This window comes from Amphiura filiformis, chromosome 4 (assembly GCF_039555335.1).
Source record: "Amphiura filiformis chromosome 4, Afil_fr2py, whole genome shotgun sequence".
Lineage (NCBI taxonomy): Eukaryota > Metazoa > Echinodermata > Ophiuroidea > Amphilepidida > Amphiuridae > Amphiura > Amphiura filiformis.
Window position 1 is genome coordinate 5,694,499 of NC_092631.1, and position 13,762 is coordinate 5,708,260.

Consider the following 13,762-nt stretch of genomic DNA (forward strand, 5'->3'; position numbering starts at 1 on the left):
GATTGGTGATTAAAGTGAAGATATCACGTAATTGAACAATCACAGGCAATGTTAGATCGGCAAGTAATGCTCAGGGGGTTAACAACCCAATTTTCAATATTCCTATTTAAAAAAATTTCTGTCTTCTGACTTTCTCTAGTATGTGTTTAAATCTAGGGAGTAGTGTGAGCCAAATTGTCATCTCTCAATTTCTGAGACCGCAGGCAGGGTCTGTAAGCTAGTACTAAGCCGCCCCGTATTGATTACATGTGAGGAGAATTAAGTCTGCACGCAAACTTGAAAAGACCCAATATGTGAAGAGTGATAGCTAAATGCCTGCACAATGTAAGGGGGATGCAACTCCACAAATCGGTTAGCCATCTTGTTGGACATCATTTAGCGACCACTAAAAATAGACTTGGAAGCTTTTAAGACTGTTTAGATTGAAAAATAATACAAGTGATGGATCATGAATTAGTAACTTTTATGTGAACGCCAAAGATCATGGGAAATGCGGGGATTGCCAACTTTTTGTATCAAATTTGTAGGTTGTAAGCTGGTGTATCTCTGGTTTATTTCCAGGATGTAATAAACACATTTCTGGGTTTAAATTAACATTAATGTTATATCAGGTACTTATTGGATGTCACTGCGAATTATCACTCAATACGCAGGCCTAAAAGTGATTTGTTTTGAAGAATAAAAGATTCTGAAGGTGTTCAATATGGATCAAATGGCTGTGCACAAACCACTATAGCAGTAATCCAAAAAGGGCTATTGATAAATGTGTGGCCTAAGGTAATAGATGAGCTATAATACAGTTATGAATATTCTGCAGTTCAACTTATTTAATGATTACACACAAAGTTTGAAGTAATAATCTTTTCTTGTGTTTCTGTTACTTTAAATAAATGTTGAAAGATAATTAACTTTCCGCGTAATCATTCAATAAGTTAAACTGCACAAAATATCAGTCAAAACTGTATAGTTCATCTCCTACATTAAGCAGCAACCCTTATAAATCACCCCTCGTAATATAGGAGTGGCATGGAATTGTAGAACTTAGAAATTCCACATGATTTTCCAATGTTAACCATGTTACATCTATGTCTTGCTGAAATACAGAAATCCCACACGATTTTTCAATATCTCCTAATTGAACCATGTGACTTAAGACTGGGGGTCTCTTACCGTCAAGCAAAATTTTAAATATGTGGACAAACTCAAAAAAATAGAAATCCTTGATTCTTTTAGCATGGAAAGGGTTTAGGGGGACATTTTAAAATGACATTTAAAAGTTGCATTTGGCCTGTTGGCATGGTAACAGACAAAACAAATTTGAGTCGAAAATGACCAAAATTTACAATTGTCATTTTTGAAAAAGGGCAAAGTTTGGTCGAATGCCACAAATAAATAAGATGTGATAAAATTTTTATTTATTTTTTCTTAAGATAGGAGCATGCTTTGGTAGTCCTTGCAAATGAAGAAAGAGCTTGTCACTCTTTTAAAAAATCCTTTAATTTAAAGTAGAAAAAACACATTTTTGGGCAAAAATTGTAAGTGTCATTTTACCCCAACATTGAAGGGGTGTAAATGTAAAGAAGAGGTTGATATTTTGTAAGTGTATGGTGGCATAGCTAGAGTGAACCCTTGCTGACAGATATATAGTTTCAAAAAATTGGGGTCTCCACTTCTAAAGAAGTTCTGGCTTTTTAAAAGTACCACGTTTTTGAAAAAAATGTGTATTTTTTAAGGGGGATTTGTGGCAAAAAAAGACAAATTTCGCGTGTTTAAATAACCGTAATGAATAATTATTGAATATATTTCTATTGATGAAAAGATTAAGTGACTTCTTAAATTTGAGTCTCAGTTTTAAATGGTACAAACAAGCTATATTATACATAAAGACCTTTTAAGGGGGTACACCCCTGCCCAATTTTGTGCCTATTTTTGCATTCTTCTCAAATATTATAGCGCATTGGTGACAAGTAAGATATGTATATTATAGGGGCAAGGACTACAACTACTGCACTGGGAATTTTATTTCAGGACAGACAACAATTATGGAGTTACAGTAAAAAATGAGGGAAAACCAATATTTGATCAATAAATCAATAACTACTTGCCTTGAGTTGCTGAATTTTCAGTGCAGTAGTTGTAGTCTTTGCCCGTATAATATACATTCTTACCTGTCACCAATGCGCTATAATTTTTGAGAAAAATGCAAAAATAGACACAAAATTGGCCAGGGGTGTAGTACCCCCTTAAGCATCTTAAGCAGATTAGACAGATCGCAGTGCTATTCAAATACAGATAGAGGGCAGCGCTTGGAAGAAAGGTTGCTTTTAGTATCAGACAGCTAGCTACCCGGTACAAACAACAGAGTTCACCAACTCTACGAGAACACCAATCAGGGGCTGTGCAATAATGATAAGCCCTGTAGGAAGGGTAAATAATTTTTGTTAACCCCCACCCCCCAATGTGGGGGGGGAGCAATTTTTGACAGGTCAAAGGGGTGAGGGGTACATGAACCTATACCATGGTTCCTAGCCGTCGCAGAGGAGCTCATAGGGTAGTGTCAATATAGTACCGGTAAACGACACATCTGATTTGCCCGGGTTTTTTTTAAGTTTGCCACTGCAAGCTAGGTGGTGGCAATGGACATTGGAGCACATTTACGGGACAGACTATACTATAGTCACGCTCTGAAAAGGGCTTAGAAAAACAGTGCAGAAATGTTCAAATATGCACAATTCTTTGCTCACTACGCTTGCATTATACGTGTACATCTAGACCATTATTATAAGGTTTGCAAATTGGGAACTCAAACATATGGCATGTGCGGGGGGGGGATTTGTTGGCAGGCCGAAAGGGGCAAGCAATTCGTTTTGGCACGCCGTTTGGAAGTTTTAAGCCTAACCCTCAACATCAGGAAGCATGTAAAGTTTAATATCCAGCAGATGGATCTTCAGGGAATTCAACATCAGAAAATGTTAACCAAGAAACATTTGAAAATCATCAACATCATGAACTATGTGCTGCTTTTAACATCAGGCAGCTACTAACCCGGTACAAGCAACAGTGTTCACCAATTCTACGAGAACACCAATAAGCAATAGGAAATATGTGAAGCTTTATCTTCAGTAGATGAATCTACTACGGTGGATTCAAAAGGTCTATTGAAAACGCTATTCAGTTACCCAAGGAAACATGTACGTACATCGACATACATAAAGCATTGAAGCATTGACGCCAGTAGCTCACATTCAGTCAGGAAAATATGACAAAATTACAAACATCAAAATAATTAAAAAGCCTCCTAGCCAAGATAAGAGGAAATACAAGCGGACAGCAATGCATTCTTTCTGAATCAGAGATATGATTAGGTCATGAATTGTCCCTAAAGGTTATATCCACTAATAGGCATGGGCGATACATGGAAATACGACGAATAACTATTTGTTTGCATCTGCTTTAAAATCGCTGAAATTGACCAAGTAATATAGCCAAAAAAGTACTTTTTAGGGTATATGGTATATTTTCTCTCATTATATGACATTTTTGTTGTAATAGTACCAAAATTCATACGCACGGCTTCGGTTTTTAGTAAATATTCGCCCTACCATATTGTAACTTTCAGCTTCGAGGGCGCACTGCCATTTTGAGTTGTTTACGGTTCAGTGCGTTAAAACAAGAAAAGTCTCAGGTCAACCTATGTTGAGTTTTTGATCATTTGGCATCTAAATCATATAGTTTCACCTGCTATTAGTGGCATTTAACTGTGAGAGTTCTGAATATGAGAAACGTCCACCCGAAATTAGCCATTTTCCCATTGAAACCCGTGGAATACATAAGTGGTATTTAACCTATAGTCAGCAAGAAACAAACAAACCCAATTTCCAAGAAGCAGAAAGAATTTATTATTGATGGATATGAGCATGTAGAGTTCACTGGGAATCCGGGCTGGGAATAGAAAGACCCTTCACCATGTCCACATATAACTTTCAAAACACACACACACACCCCACCCCACCCCCCCCCCCCCCCACACACACAAAAATTGCATAGAAGAGACATTGCATTTTAAAAACAATAATGCAAGTGCATTGTCCAGTCCTCCATTTTTTATAAACATTTTTCTATTGTTTTGTACAATGTTTGATCTTTCTTACATTTGAGATTTGTTTTCAGTATCATGCAGTCCTAGAACTAGATTTATAGATAACATTGTATAAAAGAAAGAAAGATGTTACTTGGTATGTCAGTTGCTGTTGTTGCTATAAACCCCAGATAGGGTAGAAACAACTGGTAAAAAAGACTTTAATATTACAAATTATCACATTATCATTATGTTTAAACCATATTTTATATTATTGGTGAGGTACGTATTTCAGATAAACTCAATCAATGAGTCCAGGAGTGAATATAGGCCTAAATAAGAAGTAGCGAAATGATTATTATACATGGTAACCCCCTAGCCTACTCCAGAGTAGTGGTATAGGTTTTAATGACCAATTGACCAACTGAAATATAATGTGTATTATTTGGTTTCAATAGTTATAATCGATTTATCCATTGTTTAGGAAGAGTAGAGATTGTAAAAGACAGATAACCACCACCAAGAAATTAATGCCCATGGTAACCATTTTGCGGCCTAACTTTGCATATTTTTCATGCATTAAACCTTATGGCTGGGGGAGGGGTCACTGGCAATTTACTAAGTGAAAATGTAAAATGTTTATACTTAAATAAATGATAACCCGTGGTTATGATGGGTCAATGAACTATTCTGGGTATGTTATTTGCAAATCACAAGCCAACAAAGGATTTTTATACTGTGAAAGTGCTATGTAATTAGCTCATTTTTATCGAAAATAGAGTACTTTCTTCAAAGTAAAACTTCGTTATGGGGTAAAGACCCCAATTTTTTATTGGTTGGTTGATCATCCCCATTCATGGTTATTCTCATCCTACCCCTGACTTTAATCAGCAAACTTCTTCTTGAGAGTTATTGAATTTTAAAGTTATACCACTTTTACTAATGAAAAAAATTTGCAAAAAAGAGGGATTTTGCATTGCATATTACACAATATTCTAGGTGGGTGAGAAAACTGGCAATACTATTTTTGTAACGTCTAATACATAGGTATTTATCAGCAGCAATTTAAATTGTTCCATACTTCTAGCAATTTTGTTAGTGCTAGCTAGAAAAATGTGTCTTTTTCGAACCGTAAAATTGAAAAAATGTAATTTCCCTGTGGCAATCTTCAAAGAACCGTTACCATGGCAACAAGGGATTTTCGAATTTATGATCAAGTTACAAAATCATTAGACCCAAATACCTTTCCTATCACAAGATTTAGGCAAATTCCATGAACCTTTATTTTTGGCTTTGTCCGCACATTGCTGAATTGATACAGACCCCCAGTCTTAAGTTATATAATTCTTACATCTGTTCTTGTTGATACAGAAATCCCACACGATTTTTCAGTATCTTATTACCATGTGATTTGGTTATATAACTCTTTTTCTCTCTATTTTTCAAAGTGCTGAAACCATCCTTCACCTTAATCTCACTCCTTTTACTGTTTACCTCTGTTCTTCAATGTGCTCACCCAGCAAACCCAAAACGTTGTACAGAAAACGTTTAAATGTCGGGTTATGTAAAGGGTTAATAAAAACATTTTAATAATATTCAAAAACATTTTTGAAAACTTGATGCAAAACATTCTAAAAAGAATGTTGTTTAAGTGTTGACAAAATATGTTGCAAAAATGTTTGCCCAAAATATTTTACATTTTTATATAACCCAACATTAAAATGTTATTAAAATGTTTTGAATAAACATTTTAAAAACATTTTTGTGTTTGCTGAGCATACCATCCTCCACCTTACTCTCCGTCCTTCTACTGTTTACCTCTCTTCTTCAATGTGCTCATACCATCTTTTCATCTTGAAGATTTTCTCATGTGGACGCCCTAAACTTGTCTTAAATACCTAGTAAATGACAAAGCCTGAAGTTCTCAATTTGGGCAAAATCTCATATTAATTTTGTAATTTACTTTTGTACCTGCCGAGGCCTGCCTGAGAACTGATAACTTGTCATCAGTTCAGTGCATAGATCTTCATCATCTTGAAACCAAGAAGTAAACTGGTATGTTCATTTTTGAACTCATAAAATGGCACAGTTTTTGAAGTTCACCAGATTAACTATGTTTGTATGATCAGTTTCAAATATCTCAAAATCAGACATCTCGAAGTCTAAATACAGTGGCCTAAAACATATGAGGCGGGTCATCAGATTCAGGTCAAGATTGGGATGGCTCAAGTTACTGTCAATGGTCAGTAAAGTACATCTTGGTTCAGACAGTGTCCATTACTTGCATCAACAAGGAGACATGTCTAAGAAAACACCAGTCTCCAACATGATGCCTGTGTGCAGGATGAAGATGTTTATGGCAAATTCTTGGCATGCTTTACAAGTAGTCGGTTGGCTCGAGTTTTCAGGGTGACTATTATAGACCAAGACTTGTTCGGAGGTCTTTGCCAATATTAGAAACCCAGGATCAGAAACTAAATTAACATTATTGGATGCTTTTTTTTGTAGCTTTGCAATGTAAGTTTAGAACATGAACTGAAGGCCTATAATACACAATTACATACTAAATGTTACTGTTTTAATCAGAAGTGGGGGGAGCTTAACACGCACAGATACAAGATTTCTGCCTGCAAAATTACAGGCCCTGAAAATGAGGGGAAGAGGAAGAGGTATGGAAGTTAATTCATGTGAATTGTTATGCGCTGGTGAAAAATGAGGATGTCAGTAGCAGTGACATAACCAGCAGTGGAGAGGGGAGACATGGAGAGATGGGAGCCCTGATTGGAACCATTATCCCCTCTACTGCCCCCCCCCCCTCAAATGAGTTGTCCATTTGTATATGCTTAAATGGAGGATATGCCACAGGTCAGTACATAATATATAGTGATATAAAGAACTCGATTGCTAATGTATTATTATGTGGGGCTTTAAAAAATTCCAATAGGTATCAATCAACTGTTTGAAACTGTCACCCCAAAGGTATTTTGCTACGTTCCTGATGATATATTCTTCATCCGTAATGACAAATTCATAAAAACCCTTCAATTGATAAATCTTTCCTTTGTGGAAAACCATCATACTAAACACAAAACCAAAGACGCTACAAACCTTGTTGAGATCTAAATGGATATCTGCTTGGTGTGTGGGACCACCTTGTTTGAATACTTCCATAAAGTAAGCGGCTTATCAAGGAAGCTTCCGTTTACAAAATCCTCACAATCTGAGCCAAAATATAGGGATTTAGTGCTCAGAATACCACCTTGTCAAAGGGGCTACCGTGATATCACCCACATTCAAAATTGGTTACAAAATGCCTCAACAGGGCTTAAGGTGTATTGTTTTAACAAATTGCTGAGTTCCACCTCCTCTTGATTACAACTTAAGCGGTTTTAGAAGTGCATCGAAAAGTTCAAGTGGGATTTTCGTTTATTGATATAATATTTAGCGCAGCTTTACTTGTCCTCTGTAGTTTTGCCACCCGATTATGATTTTGGTTATTTTATACATTGATGCAACAGCATGTTTGAGTATTTTACAGTGCACTGTACTTTTGTTCACAAATTAGGTTTGAAAAATATATCAAAATCAATTTGAAATTTCACTAAGTCAGATTCACAGTGATGGATAGGCCACAAAAATAAACAGAGATAATGAAAGGCAACTCAATATAAATGGCTCAGTTTGCAAATCATAAATGCCCCTCGAATAGTGATTGTGAAGGGCAAGCCGACACATAATGCGGCAAACGAGGGAGTGGGATCTAGGCTATCTCAAATATCAGACAGCTAAGCCTATGCCAATTTGTCAGAGATGGAAAAAATCAATATGGACTACATAAAGAAAAGAATTCATTTCTCAGAAATTTAGACAACAAAAATAACTCAAATACACTTGGTAATTACATTACAGACTGTACACACGGTATATCGGTATATGGTTACATTATGTTGACAGGCTCGTCTGGTTCGTGCTTTTTAAATTATGTCACATAATCGCAAAACAATTATCTGGAATTACGGTATGTAATATATTATGAATCGACTTCATTTCTCAGAAACTTCAAAAGATAAGAAATGACCAAAATTCTCTTGATAATTACGTCATGTTGACATGCCGTCTGCTTCATGCTTTTAAAATAATGTTACATAAATCGTGAAACAAATTGTCTCAAATATTATATAATGAATCAAGTTCATTTTAAAAAAAAGAAATACCCAAATTCTCTTGGTAATTACATCATGTTGACAAGCCGGTCTGCTTTGTGCTTTGGAAATTATATCAGATAAACAGCAAAAACAAACTGTCTCGAATATGGAACGTATGAATGGACTATTTAACTTCCAGAAAAGAAATAACCCAAATTCTCCTGGTAATTTTATGATGTTGACAAGCCTGTCTGCTTCATGCTTTTAATGTCACATCACTGAACAAATCGTCCCACATCGCAATTAAGTCTAACATACAGTAAGCCAAATAATTAAGGTACCACTTACGTTCACCCCCTGTATCTCCTAAACAAAGGTAGATATAATGTCATAATTGGATCGAATTTAAGACCTCATTTGTTGAAATTTTTCAAGAAATAAAGACACGACGATCCTAAAACCCAAGGGCGATGCATATTCAAAAGTCGCAGTTTGCCACATTACATGCCTGTTGACTTGTACACAAAGCGTTCGCGAACAAGAGAACTAGCGCCGCCGTGCTTTCATCGATTAGCACGAAAAAACTAGCGTCAAGGATTGCTAGCGTTGTGCTTTCGTTGATTAGAACACAAAAGTGCAACTTTTTATTTCGTATCTTCATTAGGTTTTGGATCACCGTTTCTTTAATTCTCAACCAATTTCAACAAAGACCTTAAAAGAGTACAGGCGTCGGCTGCTTGTTTTAATTTTGACATATTTGTCTTTATTTAGGAAATACAGGGGTGAACACAACTGATACCTTAATTCTTTTGCTTACTGTATACTGTAGTCGAAGTCCTATATCACATGAACTGGGTTTGCATGAATTGTCTTGCGCACCATTTTAAAGACCAAAGGGGGAAAACTCAATCAAGTTCAATACATAGACCTTCAGCTATATTCTACCAAGGTTGAGCAGGTAACCTCCAGACAGTAATACTGCCCAGCAGGCATGCCTAGTAAAGGTCACCTACCCAACTAATTGGTCAGTTGAGGTCACCCAGCATTGTTGGATCATAGTCAAGTTCATAGTCACACTGGTGAAGTGATGGTCAGTCCTGTCATCATAGAAACCTTGGCCTAGGCCTGCTGTAATCTTGTCAACCTTGAGAGCTGGCCTAGCTTCTCAGCAGATAAGCTTACAACTATATATGCTGATTCTAATACTTTGAGCTACTATGTTACATCCTAGTGGTATTGCACTATATTCTTGTTGGTTCATTGACCACTGCTGACCAAAATAAGATGCCCTTTTGGTATCTGTATGTACCGCATTCGCCCAGGCTGCTTAACAAAGTCGTTTTTGGATGGGCGCTAATTTTTTATACTGTTTACATAGTTACATACGTAAACAATGGCCCAAAATATGGATTTTATGTGCAGAATGATTCTGTGTTTGATACATATGGATTTGGATCCTGCACACATGATGATGGAGATGATGTGTAGGTTGATCCTGCCTTTAATGATGGAGGATCATACATGCATACTATTTTTCATCCTGATGTAGCAGTGACATTAGAGTGCATTTCATTGGGCGCAGCCTTGAATTGCTATCGTTCGCTGCAAGCGCTGGCATACACACGCATACGTTTAAAGATGAGGCATGATGTTGACGTCACTGTCACATCAGGGTCAAAAATGGTGAAGTTGCTGAGTGGGTGGTTATTGGGGCATGGGTGGTTAATGGAACAAATCCAGGGGGGTCACTCTCACACAAAAGTGCACCCTTAATGGCAAATTTTCACATAACCAAATTGTCCCTCTTAATGGCAAACCACATGCTAAATCCTACCAATGGCGTAGCACATGCAAAAACCATACCCTAAATGGCATCAACTGAGAAATATCCAATCCAAGTGGCGTAAACAGGAGAATGAGCTAATTTGATACCCAGCTAACCCAGGGTGTCTTTGATGTTGCAGACCTATAGATACGAAAGAAAACATGCACAAAGGTAACAAGAATCAATTAAAAAGTGGTGATTTTTATCAAATTAGTGCTCACTCAAACAATAATATTACTAACCCTAAACATCTAAGGATTTGGCTGAAAAGGGACCCTAAATGGCGATGCCTTCTGAAAAAGTACCCCTTTTTCAAAAAGATGTTGACGACGCTGTGTGGTGAAAAACATACCCTTTTAGATGTTTTTCTTGGATGTGGGTGCGTAGCAAGTCAAGTAGTGAGTGACCCCGGGGGAACAAATACGGTAAGCCAAAATGTTCTCAGCTCCAAAGGCACAGTTCCTTAACGTCATAGCTCAAAATTTAACCTCATTTTGTGGAGTATGTACTTCTGTACTTGGCCAGTAATATAGGCAATGATCTTTCTATGATAATGCAAACATAATATGTGACACAATCTGGTCCATGGGGGCCAATGGCAGCAAATTTGAAACTGAGATAAAGGCAAAAATATGGAGTAAAAAAACAATAAAATACATAAGAAAATAGACATCAAAAAACTTCATAACTTTAGAACCAAGTATGCTAGGCCTTTGGTGTTTTCAGTAAATGATAGCCTATTGTAAGTATAATGTAATGATTATTGTAACTCAATTTTCAAAAATGCCTCCTTTGGCCTCCATGGACCAGATCGTGTCACATATTGAGGTTAAAACAATCGTATGTGAGCTCTTGACTTGTGAATAACACATACTTCTGAATACAAATTTTAAACCTAAAGTCTACCTCCAGTCACCGTCACTAGCTTTGAAGTTCAGCGTGTTCTGCGTTAGTCTAGCGTTACTTGGTGCGTGTACATACCTTTACCCGCGCAATCAATGTACTGCATATATGTACATGCAAGAAACCACACTAAGCCAATGCAGCACATGCTGAACTTCAAAGCTATTGCCGCTGACTGGAGATAGATATATAGACTATACCCTAGCTGATATTTGGTCAAAGTCTCCGATACTACTGATACCCTATTATTTTCATATATTTCATATATATTTTGGCATATTTCAAGAGTCGACATACAGGCACAAAAATAACAATGTGCAATTTTGTTTTTAACTGAGTAGTTACATTATAATTGACATAAATTCTGTAAATAAACAATTGGTGCAATTTCCAAAAACCTCAATCGTGGCAAATGGGGGTAATTCCAGTAACAAAATTTACATAGTACTTTACCTCTTCCCTTTCCAAAAATCAATCAGGCTAAAAAAGGACGACCAATAACAAAAGTGTGTATCACAATCTGTGCAAAGGTAGCGCGCAATCCAACTACGGCAGCCAGTGCGAGCAATATTTGTTCGACGCACCATACGGGCGCACACGGAGGTTACTAATGCTATATTAATAACCTCGATTTGCGTTCGCATTTTCACAAATAACTACATGTAATTGGATCGCACGCATCGCGTTTATTAATGAGGTTATGAATTCATCATCAGTACGCTGCTGCAATAAAATGTCCACTCAATTTTGTAAAAAGAACACAATTAACACCAAATATTTTTATTCATACATGCACATCTGCATCTATAATTTGGACGGATATCTGAGGATGGATGTAAACCTTATTTTTTTACAGTTATTTTGTGTTACATTTTTACAAAAGTATAACAGAAATAAGTAATTACAATGCTAATTGTCTTGTCTGTAAGTAATTACAATGCTAATAATAAATGCCCTGAGGACGTTGCATTTTTCCAAATGCTGATGACGGAGTATGGTTACTCTGAAATTATTCGGACAAAAACATGAGTATTGTTGACTAGTTTTATTAAACTTTTCTTTGATGTCTACTACTAACCCGTGTAAATCTCTACACTCTCGAGAGATATGGTTCATTGAACATTCCAGAAAACAATAGAAAACAAAAGAATTCTTCACTGAAATTTTGACTTTTTAATGTTAGGAGCAACCCTGGGAAGTTATGCCTATATGAATATGCACAAAAATTGCACATAATGCATGAATTTAAATTTGCTACTTTCCTTTTTGTGGGAACAGGTCTCATTTTTGATCTGGGTTATGGACAAACCATGCTCCGTCAATTGTAGGGCCGGCGTCGGCACCGGTTTTTTATGTCGACACCAATCATTTCGACATACAATCATGTATAATACCACTACATTCTAGAATATTCATGTATTCTTGAAATGTATTGCTCTAAATTTATTGCCGATATATTTTATCTACTTGTATCTTATAATATTTTTGGATGGATTTAGGGACAGATATTATACCTTATTACAGTATTTTACATAGTATATACAAACCAATCAGTATTTACATAATAGTACAGTCATTTCTTACGTAAGTATGCATTAAAATGTGATCTGAATATTTAATTTATGTCAAGTTTTACTATATATTAGTGTAGGCCTCAATGAGGAGGGGGGGGGAATAAATGAACTCATTAGAATATTAAAGTCACCATGAATGTCACACTTTGCATGTTAGCTATTACAGTAATATGGTAATAGCTAACATGCAAAGTGTGACATTCATGGTGACTTTATGGTAAGTATACGGGCCGTATACTAGCGCAATAATGCTTTACATTCCCCCAATTTAAGAAAGTAGAAAAATACATTTGTGTCCTTTCCAATTTTTCGTCATAAGTTATTGCAAATATAAATTTAATAATAACTGTTTCATGACAATTCACAAGCTGGTAGGTAATATTGTAGCCAAATGTATTGAAAACCGTATTAAAACTGGAAAGTTTGCTTCCCATAGGTGGCACGCATTTCACTTTGGAGAGCAATTTTATCACTTTTTTTGTGTGTGAGAAATTCAGAATTTTTTTTACTTAACATTGTCTAATTTTACATTTCATATTCTTTGACAGGTTCAAAATTTTCCATAATTTCAATGAACATCTCATTTAGATGACATCATGGATTAGACAGTAAATAACACATTCTTTCAAAATGTGAAGAAATGTAGTCACCTAATTTGTTAATCCACGTCCACATGTAATCTCACTGGTAATGTGGTAGGAAACAGCTGTTGCTTAGATCGATACACGCAAGTGTATAGTCTCAGGAAAATAGTTCCAGTTGTACTTAGATCCGTGTTTTTATTCAAGAAGGAATGTTCCGAAGTTATTATGTATCGTAGAAGTCAACATGCTTTCCATTTCCTTTAACTGTTAGCGCCCTCTTTGACATATTTTGGCAAGTCGACCTCAAAAAATTCATCAATCACCTGAAAAAGTTGAGAAAGAACAGGTTACATTAATTGCAATCATATGTCGCAGCTTTCATCAACAGCATTATCGATTATATAATGTCCATTCAGTTATTTTAGTGCGAAGTGCTGTACTGTCCGAGGGCTGATGATTATACATCCATACGCAGGGTTGTATCATAACTACTTCTCAAGTTACACTAGCCAGTTGGGCTGGTTATTCCAAAAGTTACCAACGCTACTACGAAAAATGTAGATTACTTCTGATCTAAAATGTTACCCGTCACAGGTGAGTACTTGTTAAATGTTACCCGCCCAACAGCAAAATTACACGCCACTAGAGGGTGG

At 36.2% G+C, this 13,762-nt stretch overlaps 1 protein-coding gene across 3 annotated transcripts in view; it reads right to left on the reverse strand.

Moving 5' to 3' along the window:
• Nucleotides 1-11,728: 11,728 nt before the first annotated feature.
• Nucleotides 11,729-13,762, reverse strand: part of LOC140150503 (calaxin-like) — a 32,147-nt gene continuing 30,113 nt past the window's right edge. For all 3 annotated transcript variants that reach the window (XM_072172536.1, XM_072172535.1, XM_072172534.1), the window contains one exon: nt 11,729-13,432. In XM_072172536.1, coding sequence (XP_072028637.1) covers nt 13,370-13,432 — 63 coding nt within the window. In that variant the 3' untranslated portion in view covers nt 11,729-13,369. The remainder of the gene's footprint in view (nt 13,433-13,762) is intronic.